Genomic DNA, 25,221 nt, shown 5'->3' with positions numbered 1-25,221 from the left:
CATGTTATTGACCCTTTTCCATGTTTATTCGCTATTATTAATGATATAACATTTAGAAAATTTCTCCTCAGAAACTAAAATCAATGAAAAAGGAAAACAATTGACCAAACGAAGTTTTTTTTATTCCGTATTGTCAACTATCTTGTCATCTGTGGAAACAGATATCACGTCAGCACTTGCGTACGGATTTACATATCACAACCAGAGCTTGCTGTAACTAAGCAGATTTTTGTACCGCACTGGACTTCTTAAAGTTGGGCTTCTGGGACAGGGTTATATTGCTACAAGATTGAAGTAATCACTTCAGAAGTTTTATGGTCGTCACCATGAACGTGTAGAACGTGTAGATCGTTACGATGTATCCATCTGCATCATGAGAACCGATTTGTTCACCGTGTCATAGTTTTCTCATCCTCTTACGTGTTCTCTGAATGTTTTTTTTTGTTGTGTGTGTGGGTTTTTCCTTTCTTGTCTTTGTCCTTGGATTACTTTCTTTTCATTCCGTACGAACAGTCCGGTTCTAAGTAAAAACTATCGTAGGGAGAAAGAGGAGTATTGGATACGAAGACTAGGTACTGCAATACCTTACAGATGCAATGACAACATCAAAAGTATAGAAAACTAAACTTTCAAGCCAATATAACAATAGCATAAATGTGATGAACTTATTTGACAGAAATCGAAGACGGGAAAGGAGTCATGGCCATCGCCACTAACAGTCACCTAAGTTACATGATGTCTCCGTAGATGGTCTCCTTCCTTTCATACAAAGTCTTCTTGAACTTCATCACATTAGAACCAAACTCTATTCTATACCTCTCACTCTACTACGCTCCTTTTACGAAACAAATCTTGACACTCATAATTCAGACTCTACTTCATCATTATACAGACTTGTTGCCATCATTTTGGATATTGGTTTCCAAAGACTCTTTAAACCAGTTTGTGTGAAAAGTCGAGGGGAAGAAAAACGATCATTTCTTCCACTACCGTTTGTCAAAAAAGGTATAGATGCAACTAATTTTGCTAACATCTGTCATCACAAAAACGTTACCAACAAAATCCCCCCATATTTCAAAGACAAATCCATACCAATTATTTCATATTCCTATACTTCACCCATTGCATCCAAAATTTTCAGCTACAAAAGGCTATTGCAGAACGTCGAGATTGAGAACTTCAAGGCAAAACCACTGACTGTTCTTGAAAAAAACTCTTGCCGTGGATGACTATGCAAAAAATGGATTAAACGAGAACAAGAAGACATTGATTCTCTCTCAGAGTGAAAGTTTTAAGTAGGTCAATGTGTGCCAAGGCTACCACACTCTCAAAAGAAAAGATTGTGGAAAACCATAAATCTGCTCTATCCTCTTCTGGTCTCTCTACCAAGGACGATGATTGTGATTTACCGTATATGTACTGGATTCCACAATAATCCATACAAACAACGTTTCATAGATGGATCTGCAAAATGTACCGAAAAACCTCTTTCAAAACTTTTAACTTCTTTACTCCGAACTGTCAAAGAGGTTCTGCATTCCTATCATAACACTTGTTACTCCTGTAGTGGTATTAATTCATTTTGTATGTTGAAAAATTCGAAAGATCTTTTGGAGACAATCAGTTCAAGACTATTATCAGAATATTATCAGAATATAATAGCATTAAAACCTATGATTTTTCAACACTGTATACTTCTATTCTCCATACTTAGTTAAAATCCCGACTTGAAAACGTTATACATCTCATACTTTGTGAGAAATAATTCCAAATCTTCTCCCAAATAAACAAAGGAAGATGTTTACAAAATGCTGGAATTTTTAATCGACAAAATATTTGTCCAGTGTGGTGGACGCGTTTTTCAACAAACGGTCGACATTCCAATGGGAACAAATTGTGCTCCTCTACTTGCTTGCATATTCCTTCACATGCACTCTTAAGAGGCTGACTTTATAACTGATTTGATCCAAAAGAAATAATATCGTTTGGCTAGACCCTTTAATCTCAGTTTCCGCTATATAGATGACGTATTATCTTTACACAATCCTAATTTCAGGGATTTGATACATACCCCGAAGAATTTGAGATAAAGGATACTACAAACAATGTGAACTCAGTCTTATATCTTGACCAAACTTTATGACAAACGTGCACCTGGTCCATGCTCCCAGTTTTTAGTGGAGTCCGAATTGCCCATTTGCTTTTGTTACTTCGTATGTAGATTTTAGTTACTTCATGTTCTTTGTTGTGTATGTCTGTTTTCCATATCTGGTTCTTTGTCCCTCGATTACATTCTTTTGATTACCGCTGGGATCGTGGTTCCCTTGATTACTCCTTGATATAGCGACTTCAATCTATTGGCAACATATCAATGTCCTGTCGAGAACACGTTTTACCGGCACTTTCATGGTATTTTTTGTGTTCTTATCGCCTGATAAAATATCGGCAATTAACAATGTTACATTAAACCGACTGTTCCCTCGTCGATAAACAGAATAACATAAGTTTTGAACATCTCGACATAATATGACAAACATTGCCCTGTCGTGCTTATAATGATATTTTCTGTCTCTACTTTAAAACTGTCGTTATTCTGTAATGGTCTCAATTTTTAGAAATGAGTTGAAGTTGGCCTGACTGACAGAGATTATCAGGTCATTCTCTAGGTAGTAGCAGATTTTTCTATTTTCAACATTGATACTACTTTTTCATTCCCACAACGAACATGGAGATGTTGCGATTTGTTCGCTAAAGACGGGAAACGCAGGTATATTGTACATTTTTATAGACTACTGGGAACCTTACTTTGGGAAAAATAATTTAAATTTATGGATGTTGAAACTATTACTATGTTACACTTTTTGACAGTAGGCATCTTAATAGTAATCTATTGTGCACTTATCCTTGTGGATCTTTACCACACTCCTATGAGATGTACTTTAGTCATAACTGATAATTGTGTTTGACACTGAAACCAGTTTTCTAGAGGTAGGAATAGCATTTGTGCGTTTTTGGAAAATTATTTCATAACAATTACTTTTTGGTGGTTTCATTATGTAAAGAGTAATCAAGGGAACCACGGTTATAGCGGTGATCAAAAGAATGTAATCCAGGGACAAAGACCAGACATGGAAAACAGACATACACAACATAGAACATAAAGTAACTAAAATCATACATACAAAGTAACAAAAGTAAATGAGCAACTCGGACTCCACTAAAAACTGGGAGCATGGACCAGGTACACCGGTAAGGTAAGCGTCCTCTGCTTTTCTAGAAACACCCGCCAAGTTGCTCATAAAAAGTCAAGTCCGGGGTAGACAAACGAGGAAAAGAAAACTATGACCCGTTGAATAAATCAGTTTTCATGGTGCTGATGGATACACCGTAACGATCCACGAGTTCATGATGACGACCATAAAACTTTCGTAGTGATGACTTCAATCTTGTAGCAACATAACCCTGTTCCAGAAGCCTATTTGTTAGAGTTCTAGCGCGCGATACAAAAAGTCTGCGTAGTTTCGGCAAGCTCTGGCATAACGTATGAGTTGTGATATGAACACTCCATACGCAGGAGCCGAAGGGATGTTGCCACAGATGAAAGGAAAGTTGACAATTCTGAATGAAAAATTAATAAGAAATTGAATTATCTAGTGAATGATACAAATTGTAGAAGTTTTTAGTAGAGTAATAACATGTAGATTTGAATATAGACGACATTTTATGAGACAATCGAAAACTGCTTTTTCATATTTTGATAAATTTCGGCTATGAAAATTACCACAAATCATCAAAAGAACCCAAAAAGTATTAATAGTGAAAGTACTAAACTGAACATAACAAAGAAACCACTTTTTTACTGAAGCATAAATACTCTAGGGTTTTTGACATTGAAACATTTGTCAATTTAAGCGGTGAGGTAAGGGTACACATTTTTCATATACTCCAAAGCCCTAAGTGTTATCCCATATATTTTGGTACCATTGGACAGTTTAGATATTTGGCTACCTGATAATATTTTGATGTCAATTTTTTTCATTTTGTAGAGGAAGAGTAATCAAGGGAACCAAGGTTATAGCGGTAATCAAAAGAATGTAATCCAGGGACAAAGACCAGACATGGAAAACAGACATACACAACAAAGAACATATAGTAACTAAAATCATACATGCAAAGTAACAAATGCAAATGAGCAACTCGGGACTCCAATAAAAACTGGGAACATGGACGGTTTGTATCTTAAAAAGAATAGAAGAATTTCTCGTTGCGTCAATATACTCTGTATACGAGAAACCTGATAATGAGTACAAGTTCTTTAACTAATAAATAAATAAACAAAGTAAGTAAAAACAATGCTAATGAAATAATGAAAATATAAGTAAAAACAAAACGAGCTTTAATGTTTTCTTTCAGATTATTCTCTGGCAAATTCCAATAATTATGTTTTTTTTCTAAAATATTGCTTTATTTCATATTTCAACATTTGCTATGATAATTTTCCTAATTTCTGATAAATTAAAGAATGTGGTTATTCTACGTACCATTAAGGTTTCAAAAATCTATCTTCCCTTTAACTATTGTTTGCAAATATCAACAATGCAAATTTCCGACGAGCCATATACCCTTACTGTAGTTTCATTGTAGGTTTTGTTTTAAGATAAAGAAAAATATATTCAAGTAAACAAACAATTTAAAAAGACATTTATTGACGACTTACCACCGTGAAGTTTTGTTTGGGGTGAATTATTTTTAATCTATTCCGAAAGCTATTAAATCATTTTACATTTATTGACTTGCCACTGTGGAGTCTAATTGTAACAATAAACATGGATTTTACCTTGACAGATTAATTAAGCTGTCTCATTGCAACATCTGTTTTTTATCAGTTCCAAACACGCAAAATTAAACGAGGATGTAACTTTAAACTGATATTTTTTTTATGAAAATATATCGTTTTTTTTTATGGTTACCAGGAAATCAACCACTTTTCCTCACACATATTTCTGGAGAATTTATTTTCTTCGTGCTATGGTGCTCCGAAATTCGAAAACAGTCGATGGTTAATTGGCGTTATAGAGGAAAAAGTGACGTTCGTTGTTGTAATTTTACCCTAAAGTGATGAATCCTTGATTAAAGTGGTTGGCGTAAGTCATTGAGGGTTACTTTCCAATCCCTAGGTGTTTGAATGTTCCTGAAGACGTAAAATGTACCCGGGATAACATTCTCATAACTCCTTTTAAACTAAAGTTAATAGAAAATTGAAAAATAGCTTCTCCAAATGGATGAACTATGTTATCAATGAGGAATTCAATTTGAAAACGCGAAAATCATCCATGGAATACCAAGCAACAAAAAATTAAATTTCTATAGGTCACCCTACGATCTTTAATGTTGGGCAAAGTCTGTACCATAAAACAAGCTGTAAAAAGTCTCGATATAAAGAGAGTGAAACTATTCATAAAACGGAAATCGAATTCTATATAGTAAAAATAACATAGAACATAATAAACGACGGCAAGCTCTGGATACCAGGTTCCTGACTTGGGACAGGCAAATAAAGTGTGTGATGGGGTAAAATATGTTTGCTGGGGTAAGGGTTAGCCTGCTAAAAAACTACATTTCTGTGTAGCACACTTTACCCTTCTGAGGTGTTTACGAAAAATATGTGGATTTGTAACTTAGAAAAATTTTATTTCTGGAACAATCAGTAAGTGTTTTTAAACAAGATTTCAATTTATCATGTAGCAACGTAGTGTAAAGTGTTGAAAATTAAAAACTTATTTTAAAAAAAAAACTACGGAATATTAGGTTTCAAATAAATCTTCAGAATTTTTAAGTATCCACATATCATTAATGCCACGACGAGTGTAGGTAGTATTGCAACAATATCCAATCCATTTTTCACTGCAGACAATATATTTATAAGGTGAATTGACAGTAAAAGTCTCGAATGAAAAAACTGCAGTTAAATAGTAACACAATATTGAAATTAAAGGAGAAGATTCAATCAGACGTTAAGGAGAAGGCGACGACGACTCTGAGAAGGATTGGCATATTTTTCAATATCAAAACCAAATACTCTTTTAGTAATATAGATGATTCAATTTTCTAAAAATAACAATAAAAAAAAAGAACAACTAATTTTCCTACGCAACATAAATATTACCCCTTTTCTAGAAAACTGGTTTCAGTTTGTGCAAAAAATTCCTATTAACGACATACCAATACTAGTAAACTTTCAATGAAGCATTTCATTTAGATTTAAGGTAACAACGAATACAACATATCTGCTTCATTCAGGTACTTTGGAACTAAATTTATGATATAATCGTAAAAAGGAAATTTTCAGAATTTCTGATTTTCTTCTAACTGACTCTCAAATTTTTGGTCGTTCTCTCCGCAGAATTAGAACTCATACCGCTATGACATCTATGGCAACACAAAACTATTCGAACGAAACCTAATTGCAAAATAGACACACACAACAAATACATAAAATAACAACCACAAGAATAGATCGTTCCTAAGAACTGAAAACTTACTGTCAAAATAAGAAGTCAGCAACTGAAACGATTTATCATTCTGTGAGATAACAGCTTGTTGTACCGGTACAGAGTGAGTTGGATTATGTTGTGCGATATCAGCTGGGTTTTCTAGTAGTCAGCTATCTTCATCCTCTATTTGTTCGCGACGTTCGGACATAATGTAACCGATGTGCTACTAGGCAAAGCTTCGAATGACGAACATCCTTCAAACATACTTATTTATACCCTTAAATAGAAGATCATGCTTTGCATGAACCCGCCAACACGGGTGTTAGTCGTAAAGAAATATTCATAAATAAAACATATACCCGTTTTACAGGTATACAAATCAGTACGTCACACTTAATTATAGTCATACCTGTAAACATGTTTATGATTTGTAACATTAACATGTGTTCACCTGTGTGCGTTAACCGTAACATTTATAAATAGATTTGTTATTAACTAATGACGAAATGTAAATTTCAATGATGAATATCATTGAAGTCCCGTTTAGCTGAGATGACATCTTTCAAGTGAAATGTGAAACAAATACTAAAATGGATCAAACCGAAAAAAAGCCGAATTTCAACCCTGAAGTATGGGTAAGACCCCCGGTAATTTTTAGGTTATGCACATGCAGACGACTTTTTCATCAACTTAAAGTTTATGAATAAAATAAGTGGTTGCGCTTTAATATAAGTTGCAACCAGAAATACTAGACTAACAATACAAGGCATTAAAGCTGCTTTAGTTGTCATTTTCTTAAATTTTCGTTTCTTTTGATTTTAATTGTGCCTTAATTTTGTACTATTTCTACTAAATTGTACTTTCCCTGTATAATTTCCATTGATATCCAGTAATAAAATCCATTACCTACATGCAATAGGTGTCGATAACGCTCCCGAAGGGAGCGTAAATGGTTGTATTATCAACTTAGTTCTGTATATTTATGGCAAAAAAAGCATCAATACCCGGTTTGTACCTTCATTTTCAGGAGATAAAACATCAACATGGCAGCTTCTTTTGCGTATACTTTGTAGATGCGATTGAAAACAAAACCAGTCTCGGTTAGCTAGATTCGCTGATTAAATACAAATCGAATCATAGCTTTTCCAAGATGGGCTTTGCCAAAATAGTCTGCAGCATGGCATCCAGATTTACAAAAAATACGTCATCAATATTACCAATAATTCTTGGGTTCTTAAAAATTGCGAAACGATGAAAAAAAACAAAACAAAACGAAATGAATACATAAAAAAGAATCGGAATGAAATGAAACAATACAAAATAATGAATCAAAACGTAATAAAACAAAATTAAACGACACAAATCGAAACAAAATGAAACGAAACTAAATAAAATAAATCTTCTAAGACTTTTGCAGTTTATAAGAATCTTATTTACCTATGCCAGACAATTCGACCCAAAAACATTTCAGACCATGACAAATCAGAGCTGACAAAAATAATCAAAGGTGTTTTATTTAGATATTTACGGTAGGTTTCATCTTCCTCATATTATTGTCTTTCAAGACAAAATGTCGACCTAGATAAAATTCGTGTGCATTTAACTTCTGGTGGCCTTAATCCGTGCATGCGTTGTCATGGTCGATTCTAAAAACAAATGTCTGATTGCAAAGCGAAAGTGGATAATCAACGACAAAGAAGATCCATTTCCTTGACGGACTCAAGCCGTTTAAAAGTAATCAAGGGAACCAAAGTTATCGCGGTAATCAAAAGAATGTAATCCGGGACAAAGACCAGACATGAAAAACAGACATACACAACAAAGAACATAGAGTAACTAAAATCATACATACAAAGTAACAAAAGCAAATGAGCAATTCGGACTCCACTAAAAACTGGGAGCATGGACCAGGATCAACAGTAGGGTAAGCGTCCTCTGCTTCTCTAGAAACACCCGCCAAGTTGCTCATAAAAAGTCAAGTCCGGGGTAGACAAACGAGGAAAGGAAAACTATGAAACGTTGAACAAATCAGTTTTCATGGCACAAAATGATACACCATAACGATCCACGAGTTCATGATGACGACCATAAAACTTCTGTAGTGATGACTTCAATCTTGTAGTAACATAACCCTGCTCCAGAAGCCAATTTGTTAGAATTCTAGCGCGATACTAAAAGTCTGCGTAGTCTCGACAAACTCTGGCATTACGTATGAGTTGTGATATGAACACTCCTTACGCAGGTGCTGAAGGGAAGTTGCCACAGATGAAAGGAAAGTTGACAATTTTGAATGAAAAGACATCACGTTTGTCGTAAATTTTGGTCAATAGTTTTCGTTTACCATCGATTTCTAAGTGTAGGTCAAGATATGAGGCTTACTTCACAGTGTCTGTAGTGTCTTTTATCTCAAGTTCTCTGGGCTAGATGTAAAAATCTAAATGTAACGCCAGAATCCTTTTATAATTTACGTGAAGTGATATGATTTGGTACAAATATGGTCATTAATTGTCATTATGTATTTGAAAACTAATCAAGAATTAGATGAAATGAAATGAAAACAAGACATATGCTTACCTGTGAATCCATTGTTCCTTTTTTTAAACAAAGTGAAAGTATTTTAACCCAGGATGAATGTCCTGTCGGCAGTCTTTGGAAGTGATCTCGAAAATTAAATAGATGAGAGCTATTCTGTAGGTATTATCGACATATATTGCTTCAAATGCATAAATATAGATTTATTTCATTAAAGCCAAATTCAGTAAAATCAAAACTGAACATATTTGGCAGCTAAAGCAGCTTTAAATAAATGCACTGCCACACAACGCATTATTTAAATGCATTGTATAAAATGCTTTCACCAAGTAATATTTAGTTCATTGGGCCATTGATGATTTTCAGCTTACAAAATTAACTAGGTCATTAATTTGCAACTGGATTTTGGCTTAGATGCAACTATTAATATAATAATGTACATAAACAAACACATGGTTGCTTGCGTAACGCTTATTTACAACCAGTACAATATCTTATAATATTAAACAAAAAGAACATGATATTATCTTACGATAAAAGCTAAAAACTGTGCATCTACAATATGAAAGAAACTGTACCATATTTTTATTGACAACATACATACTCTGTTTTCTCAAAATTCGACTCTAAGAAATCGCGACATAAACTAAGTCACTAATATGTCGTTAATTTGCAAATGGAGTTTAAAAAATAGACGGATTGGATGCAACTATTATATAATAGACCACTGTGAATAAATAAAGAGATGGCCGTTTTCGTAACGTTATTAACAATCAGTAAAACATCTTATTACATTTAAAATATAAAATAAAATTTTACGATAAAAGCTAAAACATGTACATCAACAATATGAGAGAAACTCTACCGTATTTTTATTGACAACATACGTACTACCGTTTTCTCAAATATTCCACTCGAAGAAATCACGACCAACCAATATACTTGTAAAAAATATTTTTCACGAATTCAACAAAAGCAACCATAACGAAAAAAGGACCCACATTAATATTAAGTGTTCAGCAAATAGTATTCTGTAACTTAATGCGAAAATGTTTGACAAATTACTAACTGTGGAAAAAGATATCGAACCAGGAGAGAAAGTGCAATGATAGTAATTTTAAAAAAGAAACTTTATAAACACAAAATTCACTGGTAGAATGCACCGGTAAGGATAATAAGATGGATGGTTCAGCCTTTTGTCAAGGAATAATCAAGAGGACCAAAGTTATAGCTGTAATCAAAAGAAAATAATCCAGTGACAAAGACCAGACATGGAAGGGTAATCAAGGGAACCAAGGTTATAGCGGTAATCAAAAGAATGTAATCCAGGGACAAAGACCAGACATGGAAAACAGACATTCATCACAAAGAACATAAAGTAACTAAAATCATACATACAAAGTAACAAAAGTAAATGAGCAACTCGGACTCCACTAAAAACTGGGAACATGGACCAGGTGCACCGGTAGGGTAAGCGTTTTCTAGAAACACCCGCCGAGTTGCTCATAAAAAGTCAAGTCCGGGGTAGACAAACGAGGAAAGGAAAACTATGGCCTGTTGAATACATCAGTTTTCATGGTGCTGATGGATACACCATAACGATCCACGAGTTCATGATGACGACCATAAAACCTCTGTAGTGATGACTTCAATCTTGTAGCAAAATAACCCTGTTCCAGAAGCCTATTTGTTAGAGTTCTAGCGCGATAAAAAAAGTCTGCGTAGTTTCGGCAAGCTCTGGCATAACGTATGAGTTGTGATATGAACACTCCTTACGCAGGAGCAGACATACGCAAAAAGGAACATGAAGTAACTAAAATTATACATACAAAGTAACAAAAGCAAATGAGCAACTCGGACTCCACTAAAAACTGGGAGCATGGACCAGGTGCACCAGATTTGAGCAAAAAACAATATTAGAAAAGGTAATTATAATAATAATGTATGAAAGAAAACTTTGTTTTATCTCCAAACTCGCTCCATATTGATAAAATGTGTAATCGTCGATTTCGACACACCTTGGATGTGATGTTTGTTGATTATATAAAGCCCATTTGTTTTTTTAAGTTCTATTTTATATTTTATAGTAAGGTTTAGTTTTCAATGCTACTTCAACCTTCTTTCATTCTATATATTCAATAATTTCATTCAAGAATTCATAAAAGTAAAATCCATCGTTAAAGCGAAATTCAATGTTAAATCCTAGGAAAAATACTAAACAACAATTAATTAAAAAAAATACATAAAGCAAGACACAATATGAAAGGGTAATAAAACCTATGAACATCCTCTTCTTTGTAAGAATATTATGTCGAGTTACAATTGTCCGAATGCTATGAAAGAGGAAAACCATAGCAAATTTTCTCATCTTCCACATCATATCGGTGACCTTAACTTTTTGTGACGTTACAACCAACTTTTAAACCACGTTTTCACAGTTATTATTCATACAGAGTGACATTGCATTTGACTGTATGAATTATTACTTTCTTTGGTCTTATACTCTTATTAATTGTAAATATTTTTATACATATACATATATATATATTCCATTTTCGCACTGGATATTTTTGTTTTATTAAAAAAAAGAACCTTATTTAATAAGCAGTCTTGTCCATTGAATATCAATTTGGGTTCATTTGACAGGGTTATGCATTTTTGTTTGGGGGACATCCATCGACTAAATCTTCTCTCAGTGTTTGCATTAATACTTCGATTTCATTTATACAAAATGTATAATAAATCGATGTAATATGTCTGATTTGATTTTCAGAACAGACAGAAATGCTAAAATCTCTTCAATGTAAAAATACAAAAAAATGTCAAAAAAGAAAAAAAAAACTATAAAAGTTAAAAATAACTTGTTTAATGCAAACGAAAATGAAACAGGCCGAAGTTGTCTTGTTCCATTTTTGAAAGCACGGTACTTCAGCGAAATTTACTTCCCGGTTACCTTTGGAATGACAAAGACTTCTGAATCCAGGTAAGTATTTCGGTATATATTATATATAGCAACATTGATGGATGTCTAAAATTTATCTTGCTATTGATGATCAAGTTATAAATATATTTTAGAGGTACATCAAAGATAGCCAAAGAGAAAGAAGATGGAAAACCCGAAATCAAAACAGAGGCGCGTTGCGTACACAAAGAGTAATCAAGGGAACCAAGGCCATAGCGGCAATCAAAAGAATGCAATCCAGGGACAAAGACCAGACATGGAAAACAGACATTCACAACAAAGAACATAAAGTAACTAAAATCATACATACAAAGTAACAAAAGTAAATGAGCAATTCGGACTCCACTAAAAACTGTGAGCATGGACCAGGTGCACCTGCAGGGCAAGCGTCCTCTGCTTTTCTAGAAACACCCGCCGAGTTGCTCAGAAAAAGTCAAGTCCGGGGTAGACAAACGAGGAAAGGAAAACTATGACCCGTTGAATAAATCAGTTTTCATGGTGCTGATGGATACACCATAACGATCCACGAGTTCATGATGACAACCATAAAACTTCTGTAGTGATGACTTCAATCTTGTAGCAAAATAACCCTGTTCCAGAAGCCTATTTGTTAGACTTCTAGCGCGATACAAAAAGTCTGCGTAGTGTCGGCAAGCTCTGGCATAACGTATGAGTTGTGATATGAACACTCCATACGCAGGAGCCGAAGGGATGTTTAAAAATAATTTCAATACACCTGATCGAAGTTTCTTCTTATAAGAATCGTGATTTAAAAATATCTCCAGCGCCAAATACCACAAAGGGATATGGTCCTCAATGTGAATTACAAGAGTAATTAAAAAAGATAATTAGCATGGTAACCTTTGTAATGTTTTCTTCAATCCTATACATTTCTAGCATAACTTTCTCCTAACAAAACACCATTCGCCAAAGAGTCAAACATTTATAATTCATATGTACCGAAATAATTTGTGTAGTCTTATCATGATAAACATAGATATATAACGGTCAATTATACAATTTATCCTGCAATGAGGTTACTTGTTAAACGAATAAAGGTATACGGTTATTTTTTGCTGTATCCGTACATTAGCAGATTATCGACTTTCTGGCTCCTCCCACTCACGTGATCAACGGAACTACTTTTTTCTGGTATGTGTAAATTAATCATGGCCGCCACCATAGATACGAAATAAACAAATTGCGATTGCGTATCCGGTTAATCTTTTTTTCCCTGTTTTCTTTCGTTTTCACCTGAATGAAATAAAAGATTTTATGTAAACCAAATAATGATTTTGTTTGTATTTTTATCACCGTCATATATATGGCAAATCCTAAATCTCGTTCAGATTTGATTCATTATCAGTTTGCAGACGACCTCCCCTGTCATTTCAGTCATGTCGGACTCGGAGCGAGAGTGTCCGTCACAATTTAACATAAACTGATCCCCACTTAAAGAAATTGAAGCATTACAATATGATAAAACTCCTGAAGAGAAAAATGACCAGGATATTGTTATGGTCTTGGATTTATTACTGCCTAAACCCCAAGATAATGAATCAGAGGAACACTACATTATAGATCTGCCCATACAACTGCCTCCTCTATTTCATGAATTTCAAACAAATATTTCAAATCCCAAAGAAACTAGTGCACAAATTGCACCCCTGAACTCTACTGCCATATACCAAACAGAAACAAGTCAGCTTCCACCTTCCTCGCGAAATTCAAAACTTTAATGTTCTTAAAATCGACTTTACAACATTCAAAATATTTGTATTTATTGTTCATTTTACTTATTTGTCTCTTGGAATTAAATAAATTTTGATACATTTCTTATTTTCTTCAAACAGCTTTGACGAGTTATATGGTGCGGATTGAATTTCAATGGTTACTGAGTCATGCGCCATGCGTATTAATTTTTTTCGGGTTCAACGATCGGGGCTTCTCAGGGGATATGCATTTTAAAATTTTATTTTAAAAATGTACACACGCACAAAACTATTAATATAACAGGATAAAAACAATATAGTTATATTGTCGAAAATTATTGAAGGTATGTGTATTCGGCTTGGAACGGGGAAATAGCTCAGCGGAGCCTCGCATTTCCTACCCGTACCGTCGCCTCATCACATATCTTCAATAATTTTCGACAATATACCTATATTGTATATATATACGATACACTAATATTGCTCAAAATGGGGGGGGGGGTCCTTTCTTGCAAAAAATCTCTGTATACTGTCAGTTGATTATCTCAAAATTTGAAGGGAGGGGATTATTTTTTTCATTTTGACTATAATTCTGTAATAAAAAATATAAGCCATATACTCATTAAAAAGCTTCAAAAGTAAACTTTCAATGGTCTTATATTTTTTTTTATTCTGTATTTGAGGTAGACATAGACAATAATAGCAGTGATAAGACCTATACTGCTATCACACCCTCTAAAAAAGCTGGATCTGCAAAATGTACCACCAAACCTCTTTCAAAACTTTTAACTTCTATACTCACAGCTGTCAAAGAGGTTCTGCAGTCCTACCACAACACTTGTTACTCCCACAGTGGTATAAATTCAATGTGGATTCTAAAAAGTTCTAGAAAGATCTTTTGGAGACAATCAGTTCAAGACTATTATCAGAATATAACAGCATTAAAACCTATGCTTTTTAAACACTGTATACTTCTATTCCACATACCCAGTTAAAGTCCCGATGGTACACCTAGATACAAATATATAGTTCTTGGTAGAGATTCCTCTTCAACAAAATTCCTTAACAATAATTCCAAATCATCTTCCAAATATACAGATGAAGATGTTTACAAAATGCTGGAATGTTTAATGTTTGTCTAGTGTGATGGACGCGTTTTTCAACAAACGGTCGGCATTCCAATAGGACAATAGGAACAAATTGTGCTCCTCTACTTACTGACCTATTCCTTCACTCTTATTAGGCTGACTTTATAGCTGATCTGTTTTTTTTTCTTTTCTATATAAGAAGAAACAGAAAATGTTCGTTTAACGGACTCTGTGGTGTTGATTCAAGCAGTTGAGGTCTGAAAAATGAAGAATTCGGTTCTTTATCAGTACACCTTCATAATAGTAAGTTGACCTAGATATTGTGCTCATAGTTGTCCCATAAAGACAACAATGCTAAACATATCAACTGCTTTAAAGTATTAACTTTACTCCTCTATTTAAAAAGGAGGAATTTGAAACTGATTTCAATTAAAGTTATCATAAGTTTTCTAAATTTTCTGTTATGCGAAAGCAATTTCTTAAACAATTCGTCCATAATACCTTGACTTATAACTTGTTTATTTCTTTCCTAGTTACATATAACTGCATACCATAAATACAGATAATATTTTAGGCACATTTATGCAGATAAGGATGTTATTTGATCTTAGCTCTCATTACGTCAAAAAGCAAACATTAAATGTCATAGTAAAGAATATTTAAATCAAAACAGCAATTCGTAAGAAACTGACGAGTTTCAGCGATGTGTGTTTTTCACAGATATTAATGGATGTGTAATTTCAGTATTGTTATACCTGTAAGGGATATGAGTTTATTTGTCCATCAGCCGGACACTGGCATCTAAAAGCCAAGACTTTGTGTCATATACCCAATCAGTATACTTGCTTATTTGATGTCTCTAGAGGGATATATGTGGACACGTGTGACGGACCTAGGAAAGAGATTAAGGGTAGGTATAAGAAATACATTACACTAAATTTTGTATTGTGTGTCAGCATTTGATTTTAAATGAAAGTTACGTAAATGTGAAATACAATCATTTCAAACTACCATTGATTTTTGTATTGTATTTTGCTACCTTAATGGTCATAGCTAATTTTGCTTTGGTACAAATGATGTTGGAAGGGATAGATTAAAATAATTTTCATAATGCTCAAATTATATACAATAGATTAAAATGGAAAGTAGACAAACGGAAAAGTCATCAGATTTGGTTTTCAAGAGATTCGCATGAAAAAGATGCGTTAAACTGCTGTTGATTTATCAATCGTTTTATACATAATGAATCTATACACCTCAGCTAGATAAATACATTTTGTAACATTGGATATGCAAGGCGTATGTGTTAATTAAAAGTACATATTGCTATGTCAATTTGAAAGTGCCCAAAACAGATTCTCGGTGTAATATATGTGATATTAATTTAAAACAAATTATTTTAAAGTTATAGTATCCGAAAAAAAGTTCAACACATTTATGTCCCAGTTACTTATTTCCTTTAACGTTTAATTAAGTTCACTAACTCCTTTTAAATGTACGATTTGAATAATCAACATAACCAAGTCTATTAAATGACATGGCGTCTCATCTCTTTTTGTAATTAGCTTTATTTAAAACTCAATTTTACAGGCCAGATGACAACCATCAACAACAATAATTTTAATACCGAAGATTGCCCTATGGACCGTTTCCAACCGTTTGATTTTTCCACGTTCAAGACCACATCTTGTATATACCAAAAGTCTCGTTGTGTTGAGGAGGGGCAATTGGCTATTGGACACGATATATCACGTTCAGCAATAAAGGACACACCATGTGGATGTGATATTAACCAGGGTTTTACTTTTGTCTCAGCACTAAACATTAACAAATATTCATGTACCCCTTCTGACAACGACTGTTCATGTATTAGACAAGACACAGGTATTTCAAATGGTTTCCCTACACATCATACAAAATGATCATTCTAACAATATCATGGGAATAATATACCAAATTTATTACGAAAATGGATGTCAAAGAGACAACAACCCAAACCGGATGTCAACTCAAAGTCACCCACTGCTCCTCAATAAAAGACGAGGAAACCCTCACACCATAGGGCAGGCTGCCCCCAAAACGTTATACACAGGTTCTGCGAAATAGTTGCCCCATATACTCCAGCAACATAAAAGTTAATTGAAAGTGAAACCGAAACAATACATTCAGAGGCCAGAAATTCCTGACTTGGGACAGGTGCAAAAAATGCGGCAGGGTTAGGTATTGAGGCATTATCACAACCCTCCTCCTTTTAAATCTCGCCACTGTTGAAAAAATATTACATATATGTAGAAATAAAATCATCTAAACAAAATGAGTGAGTTTACTTTACATGTATATAAAAATACACTTATAAAATACATGTAAGATAATTATTAAATTTTAAGAGAATATTTTTTTGTAAAAGAGTAATGGTTGTCATACACACATTTTTTTCTTAACCAAAAACAGTGAAAAAATTATGAAAAGATGAAAAAGTTTTTTTTAATCATATTTAGCCTCACATTATTGCAGGAACTTGGAACATATCTTACAAAAACTTCACAAGTAAATCTATAAAAGAACAAAGGTAAGATAGTTCAACGAAAACAAAATTGACTGAAAATATAAAACATGTATCTCCGCAAACTATTTCATGTTGATTTGAATAATATAAAACGATATATGTGATATGCATGAAGATAAAAGGGGTTTTAAGATCACCTTATGCCAAACCACTCTTTTGCGGTAACATTCTCAATATGCACTTCCGTGAGGTAGGGCTTGGGTAGAACAAAACAATTTCCTCGCGGGAGTGTATATCGAGAATGCGTCAGGCATGCTCATCAACTATTCAACAGTTAGCACAAAAGAGTCTATAGGTTCATATTTAAAAGCAGCTAGAAAGAACATACCTCATACTGGAATGACAAACAAGGAACATCCAACGCGTTGGACTCAAACCTAGGAGAAAATTGTTTTAATTGTTTCTTTCTGGACATACAAAGGTTAATTATGCCATTTCATATTTCAGAAAAACCTCTTAAAAGATTATAATAAAAACGAAAATAACAAACTTATCGAAATAGATCAGAAAAAAAAATCATCTATGTAAGAAGTGTATAACTTCACTTTGACCGAACATTATGCTCTTCAATCTTTAAACAAGTAAAAAAATAATAATAATTATAATAATAATGATAACAACAATAATATTAAAATATCGTTTGTTTTCTATGACAAGACACTTTTTATTCCGTTTCAGAGATCAAGAAAAGGGCACCTTCATAAAAGAGCAAGTTGGAAGTGGTTTTGATCAACCTGGTAAGTGATATAGTAATTCCTTAATTTGAAACATAATTTTTATCTAGATCGAGACTGTTGGCAATTAAAACACTTGCCAAATTAAGTTTGAAGTATTAGTAAATCTACTTTTAAGAGTAATCAAGGGAACCAAGGTTATAGCGGTTATCAAAAGAATGTAATCCAGGGACAAAGACCAGACATTGAAAACAGACATACACAACAAAGAACATAAAGTAACTAAAATCATACATACAAAGTAACAAAAGTAAATGAGCAACTGGGACTGCACTAAATACTTGGAGCATGGACCAGGTGCACCGGTAGGGTAAGCGTCCTCCGCTTTTCTAGAAACACCCGCCAAGTTGCTCATAAAAAGTCAAGTCCGGGGTAGACAAACGAGGAAAGGAAAACTATGACCCGTTGAATAAATCAGTTGTTATGATGTAGTGATGACTTCAATCTTGTAGCAACATAACCCTGTTCTAGAAGCCTATTTGTTAGAGTTCTAGTGCGAAACAAAGTCTGCGTAGTTTCGGCAAGCTCTGGCATAACGTATGAGTTGTGATATGAAAACTCCATACACAGGAGCCGAAGGGATGTTGCCACAGATGAAAGGAAAGTTGACAATTCTGAATGAAAAGTCATCACGATTGTCGTAAAGTTTGGTCAATAGTTTTCCTTATTCATCGATTTCTAAGTGTAGGTCAAGATATGAGGCTAACTTCAAAGTGCCTGTAGTATCCTTTATCTCAAATTCTTTTGGGTAGATGCGATGTATCAAATCCCCGAAATTAGGATTGTTTAAAGATAATACGTCATCTATATAGCGGAAACTGAGATTGAAGGATCTAGCTAAATGATATTCTTCCTTTCTGATCAGATTATCTATAAAGTTAGCCTCATAAGAGTGAAGGTATAGGTCAGCAAGTAAAGGAGCGCAATTTATTCCCATTGGAATGCCGACTGTTTGTTGAAAAACACGTCCACCACACTGGACTAATATGTTGTCGATTAAAAATTCCAGCATTTTGTAAATATCTTCCTCTGTATATTTGGAAGATGTTTTGGAATTATTTATTACAAAGTATGAGGAATCTCTACCAAGAATTATATATTTGTATCTATGTGTACCATCTTTTTTGGAAAACAACGATGTATAACGTTTTAAGTCGGGATTTTAACTGAGTATGGTGAATAGAAGTATACAGTGTTGGAAAATCATAGGTTTTAATGCTATTACGTTCAGATAATAATCTTGAACTGATTGTCTCCATAAGATCTTTCGAATTTTGCAGGATCTACATTGAATTAATACCACTACAGGAGTAACAAGTGTTGTGGTAGGACTGCAGACCCTCTTTGACAGTTGTGAGTATAGAAGTTAAAAGTTTTGAAAGAGGTTTGGTGGTACATTTTGCAGATCCAGCTATGAAACGTTGTTTGTATGGATTCTTGTGAAGTTTAGGAATCCAGTACATAGACGGTAAATCACAATCATCGTCCCTGGTAATTTTATGCGTCTGTATATGGAACGAAGAACAGTAATTGTCATGTATAAAATTTTTCAGAATCTTCAAATAAACTGGCAGGACTAACAGTTGTAGTGCTGATGCTAACCATGTTTGGTAAGTCAGAATTATTCATTGCATTTACATGATATGATTTATAACAATCAGGGAAAATTGGGGGGGGGGAGAATAATGCTCAGAAAAAAAAACGAGTTTGATAATGTGAGAACATAGTTTATGGCCAATTAAAGATAACTAGTAAAGGAAAATTAATGACCAAACTTTTCGACAAACACGATGACTTTTCATTCAGAGTTGTCAACTTTCCTTTCATCTGAGGCAACAACCCTACAGCACCTGCGTATGGAGTGTTCATATCACTACTCATACGTTATGACAGAGCTTGTCGTAACTTAGCAGACTTCTTGCATCGCGTTGGACTCTTACAGTTAAGATTCTGGAACAGGGTTATGTTTCTACAACATTGAAGGCATCACTACAGAAGTTTTATGATCGCCATCATGAACTCGTGGATCGTTAAGGCGTATCCATCCATCTTCACCATGAAAACTGATTTGTTCATTGTGTCATAGTTTTTCTTTCCTCTTTCGTCTACCCCGGATTTGACTTTTTATGAGCAACTCGGCAACTCGGCTTCCAGGAAAGTAGAGGACGCTTACCATACCAGTGCACCTGATCCATGCTCCCAGTTTTTAGTGGAATCCGAGTTGCTCATTTACTCCTGTTACTTTGTATATTATATTTCGATTATTTTATGTTCTTTGTTGCCTGTGTCTGTTTTCCATGTCTAGTCTTTGTACCTGAATTACGTTCTTTTGATTTCCGCTAAAGTCTTGGTTCCCTTAATTACTCTTTGACACTTTCTAGCTACACTGATGTAGCTAACTTGACATTCAGTATCGGAGAAAGCTAGGTTATATGAACTACTACGCTATTTTATGAATTACAGATTTTAATGTGTTGGCCTTAAAATCAAAACAGTGATACATTTCAATGCCTTTCAAATCTTTAAGTTCATTCTTGAAACAGTGTCAGTTTTTCGAATGTATTACAGTTAATTATGTATGTTATATCGAATTTACTACATTATTTACTTGATCTATTTACATCATAATACTTTGTTAAATTGAATGATATCGCCATTTGAGAATTTGTCCGTTATTTTTTATTAGACTCCTTTGTGAATTGTGTTGGGGGAGGTGCATAATTATTGCTAGACTATTAACGGGTAAAACTGAAATGCAGCAGCTGGCAAACCGGACATTAATAACCGTCCGACGCAACTGCTGTCACATTCTTTTTTTGTTGGAGTTATATTAACAGTGCTGAAGTTGTATTGTGGTACTTCCTTAATCTTTTATTCGTTTTTTATATTTAACATATTTAATTCGATTTGCTACATTGTGTATAGATAATGTTTGTTTCCTGTTTTCAGCCTCATATCTTGACATACACTTAGAAATTGATGAAAAAGGAAAACTACTGACCAAACTTTACGACAAACGTGATGCCTTTTCATTCGGAATTGTCGACTTTCTTTTCATATATGGCAACATCCCTTCAGCACCTGCGTAAGGAGTGTTCATTTCAGAGTTCATACTTTATGGCAGAGCTTGCCGAAACTACACAGTCTTTTTTGTATCGCGCTAGAATTTGACAAATAGGCTTTTGGAGCAGGGTTATGTTGCTACAAGATTAAAGTCATCACTACAGAAGTTTTATGATCGTCATCATGAATTTGTGAATTGCTACAGTGTATCCATCTGCGCCATGAGAACTAATTTGTTCAACGTGTTATAGGTTTTTTTTCTCTTTCGTCTACCCAAGACTTGACTTTTTATGAGCAATTGGGCTTCTAGAAAAGCAGAGGACGCTCTTCCTACCGATGCATATGGTCCATGCTCTCAGTTTTAAGTGGAGTCCGAGTTGCTCATTTGCTTTTGTTACTTAGTATGTATGATTTTAGTTACTTTATGTTCTTTGTTGTGTATGTCTGATTTCCATGTCTGGTCTTTGTCCCTGGGTTACATTCTTTTTGATTACCGCTATAACCGTGGTTCCCTTGATTAGTCTTTCACGTTCGGGATGTTCTTGGAATTTGATCTATCTGAATTGTCAAATTATTACCTTTTGTATTTTTTTACCGATATTTAATCGGTATTGAAACTAGAACATTTGGGATGTAATAAGCTCGTTTAAAACATTTCTTGTGTATAACAAAATCCACACTTTCCTTTTACTATTTTGTACAAATATTTTCGTAGGTGTTGAATGAGAATAATGGAAAGGGTTTCAGGTTATAATAGTTGTTTTATATTCATGGGCCGTTGCGAGCATTAGTTAAGATAGAAATACAAATCACATTTACTTATTTTAAAATAAGATAAGATAAACATAGTGATTAACTAGAATGTTTTAAACACACTTTTGTTTACATTTCAGGAGTCCTGTGTGTTCCGTTGGTCAAAAAAACAGATTTGCTTCAGAATAGTATCTTATTAAGTAATTAATCATTGAAATATGTTAGAAAGTAATCAATGAAGAAAAAAAAAAAAAAATAAAAAAAAATAAAAAAACGAAGCAAATAACTAAATACTGTTACTGTAACCAAAATACAAGAAAATATAATATGTGGTTGGATGGTGATATAAGCTCAAACTTTCTTAAAAAGATTTTAAAACTGTGATTTTGTGCATCAACGAGGAATATACATTTTGCATGTAACGGCCTGTAAAACCGAAAGCTAAACGTATCAACAGTTCGTTAGTGATGGCAATTAGTCGTTAAACACATTCATATTTTGACATATAAAGATCAATTTGTCAGTTTCCTTTCATGTTCTTTCTCTGTTTCGGTATTATATCTTCAAAGTGTTTACATCAATCATCCTTTGTGACAATTTTACATCTATTTTGTTCATTTGTTTGGAGATAACTTATCAAATTCGAAGAAGTCAATGCGTCTATCTCGAATTTTTCACAGATGTAAATCTAGATTGACGACACGACAACTAATCTTCATTCAGAATTGTCAACTTTCCTTTCATTTTTGGCAACATCCCTTCGGCACCTGCGTATGGAGTGTTCATATCACAACTCATACGTTATGCCAGAGCTTGCCGAAACTACGCAGAATTTTTGTTTCGCGCCAGAACTCTAACAATTAGGCTTCTGGAACAGGGTTATGTTGCTACAAGATTGATGTCATCACTACAGACGTTTTATGGTCGTCATCATGAACTCGTGGATCGTTATGGTGTATCCATCAGCACCATGAAAACTGATTTATTCAACGGGTCATAGTTTTCCTTTCCTCGTTTGTCTACCCCGGACTTGACTTTTTATGAGCAACTCGGCGGGTGTTTCTAGAAAAGCAGAGGACGCTTACCCTACCGGTGCACATGGTCCATGCTCCCAGTTTTTAGTGGAGTCCGAGTTGCTCATTTGCTTTTGTTACTTTGTATGTATGATTTTTGTTACTTTATATTCTTTGTTGTGTATGTCTGTTTTCCATGTCTGGTCCTTGTCCCTGGATTACATTTTTTTGATTACCGCTATTACCTTGTTTCCCTTGATTACTCCTTCAAATACTATACGGTTATCCCCGTTCTAATGAAACTGTGAATAACAATGAAAAATTTCTACGCATACGTGAACAATGAAGTTAATCGAGGAATTGACATCCTGAAATTAATAGTATTATTCAAAAAAATTTTACGTTGCATGTACAATGAATGTTGCAACTGTATTTAGAAAAAACTTTAAGTCATGTTAAACGAATATTTTACATAATTTGTTTACGAAGTTAATTATACTCGTTGATGTTTAATAGGAAGTAGAAACCAATGTCAAACAGATGTCCGTGTCGCACTATCAACAGTAGATCCCGAGAATTCTGAGAAGATTAACCACTCAAAGGTATCTTATATTAAAAAGGACCCAGACCATGAGCAAATTCAGGAAACCAAAAGTCATTTTAATTCATCAGGAATAAATGTATTAAATGCAAGTAATGATTGTGACGAATTAAAAAACTCAGTAACTGATATATATTTGAGTTGCGAAAATTTGCATAATGTTGATAATACCAAGAAAGAACAAGAAGTCAAAAACAAATCTAGAATAGAAGCTGATATGATTCAAGTAAAAAATTCAGATAAAAAAAAATTAGAAAATCAAGATTTCGAAGATAATCAAGATGATCTAGCTCCTAAAAAGCAATTAATAACAGAAAACTTTGGAACACATTCAAATAGTAGTGAAAGTAATTCGAGTTTAAAAAGTTCAGGAAATGATAAAAATGAAGAAGATGATAGTTTCTTTGATTGTTGTGAAGTAAACAGTAATAATGAAATTCATGACGATTCACATGAAACTGAACCAAATTGCAACCAAAGTAAAGATCAAGGAAAACAATCTGAAGTTCAAGAAAACGAAGAAAAATTTGAGGAGATGATACGCGAAATAGATGGGGGCTCTCAAGGAAATTTAATAAAAAATAAAGAAATTTCTACTAGAAAAGACCTCAAGAAAACTGCACATACAACAGATGACGACGTTACCATTATGACTAAAAAATGTCAAAATAGTTGTTCCGATCAAACACCACAGAATCCGTCCTCAGCATCAGATAGCCAAGTCATGAAGAATAACACTATGTGCCCCGCCGAAATTGCTACCGATGATGAAAGTTTTAACAGAAAATATTATTTTGAAGAATGTTCCAATGAATCATTGGAGGGACGGAACAATGACAATATTCTCGAGGCACAGAAAGTAAAAGATAGTTTAAAGTGGACCTACTCAAAGGAATACAAGGGACAGGATAACGATGATTTTCCGGAGGCACAGACCACAGATGTATGTTCTGACGGAACGAACACGGATGACATTTCAAAGGAACAGACGACTGATGAGTTTTTACAGGAAATAAACAAAGAGGAATGTTCCGGGAAACACAAAAATGAAAGTTCTGAGAACCAGGGCGAGGATTATCTAACGAAAAGAAACACCAATGAATATCCAGATGAACAAAATATTACCCGAACATAAAACACCTAATGGCAAATAACAGTCTGATAGTAACAATTCTAAACAAACAAATGTATTATTACTTTTTGACCACCACCCATTCCACTTCTAGAAAGTGAAGCAAAAATCGCCCAGTTTTGAAAGATATGAAGGCGATATGGCAAAAAAAACACTTTTGGTGTGGTCGACTTGATGAAATTCACAATTTTGTTAAATGAAATGAATAATACATAAGACTGTGACTTTGAAATAATTGTTTTAAACTGTTTAAAGTGTTCGAGCAAATGCAAAAGCGAGTAATAAAAAAATATTTTCTAAAACGTTTATGTGTATCATTTCTCATTGTTCAACAATGCATTATGAACGATATTTTGAGAAATGAATGTTTGTTTTTGATGTTTCATCGGCGTGAAAAAGCGTTGATTGCTTATATGTTTTCTTATTTTATTTCCATTTTATTTTAGATACAGTTACATTGAAAATAGGCAATACGCGGTGATCATTAAAAGTAGTCTTGGTTGTGGGCGTTGCACTATCGACACGCGTAAGGCCGATTATCCAATAAGATCGAAACTTTTAACCGTTTGTA

General features: G+C 33.9%; 2 protein-coding genes across 3 annotated transcripts in view; one reads left to right on the top strand and one right to left on the bottom strand.

Annotated features, from left to right (window-relative positions):
- Positions 1 to 6,823, bottom strand: part of LOC148610875 (uncharacterized) — a 92,714-nt gene extending 85,891 nt beyond the window's left edge. Inside the window, exon 1 of the mRNA XM_088590725.1 lies at positions 6,543 to 6,823. The gene's annotated coding sequence lies outside the window, so the exon portion shown is untranslated. The remainder of the gene's footprint in view (positions 1 to 6,542) is intronic.
- A 5,056-nt stretch (positions 6,824 to 11,879) lies between these two features.
- On the top strand, positions 11,880 to 24,952 carry LOC148610874 (uncharacterized). Of its 2 annotated transcripts, XM_088590721.1 has the most exons (9): positions 11,880 to 12,009; positions 14,988 to 15,091; positions 15,533 to 15,698; positions 16,379 to 16,672; positions 17,303 to 17,357; positions 18,033 to 18,091; positions 19,642 to 19,698; positions 22,045 to 22,104; positions 23,434 to 24,952. In XM_088590721.1, the coding sequence occupies exons 2-9, from the start codon at positions 15,053 to 15,055 to the stop codon at positions 24,651 to 24,653; spliced, it is 1,950 nt and encodes a 649-aa protein (XP_088446847.1). In that variant the 5' UTR covers positions 11,880 to 12,009; positions 14,988 to 15,052; the 3' UTR covers positions 24,654 to 24,952. The 2 variants fall into 2 exon arrangements, with proteins under 2 accessions (XP_088446847.1, XP_088446848.1); XM_088590722.1 differs by lacking the exon at positions 22,045 to 22,104.
- Positions 24,953 to 25,221: the final 269 nt, after the last annotated feature.

Source organism: Perna viridis, chromosome 7 (assembly GCF_037379345.1).
Source record: "Perna viridis isolate PV_CMFRI_1.1 ecotype Kerala chromosome 7, ASM3737934v1, whole genome shotgun sequence".
NCBI classification, from domain to species: domain Eukaryota; kingdom Metazoa; phylum Mollusca; class Bivalvia; order Mytilida; family Mytilidae; genus Perna; species Perna viridis.
Note: the sequence above shows the minus strand (reverse complement) of the source record. Positions and strands in the feature narration are given on the sequence as shown.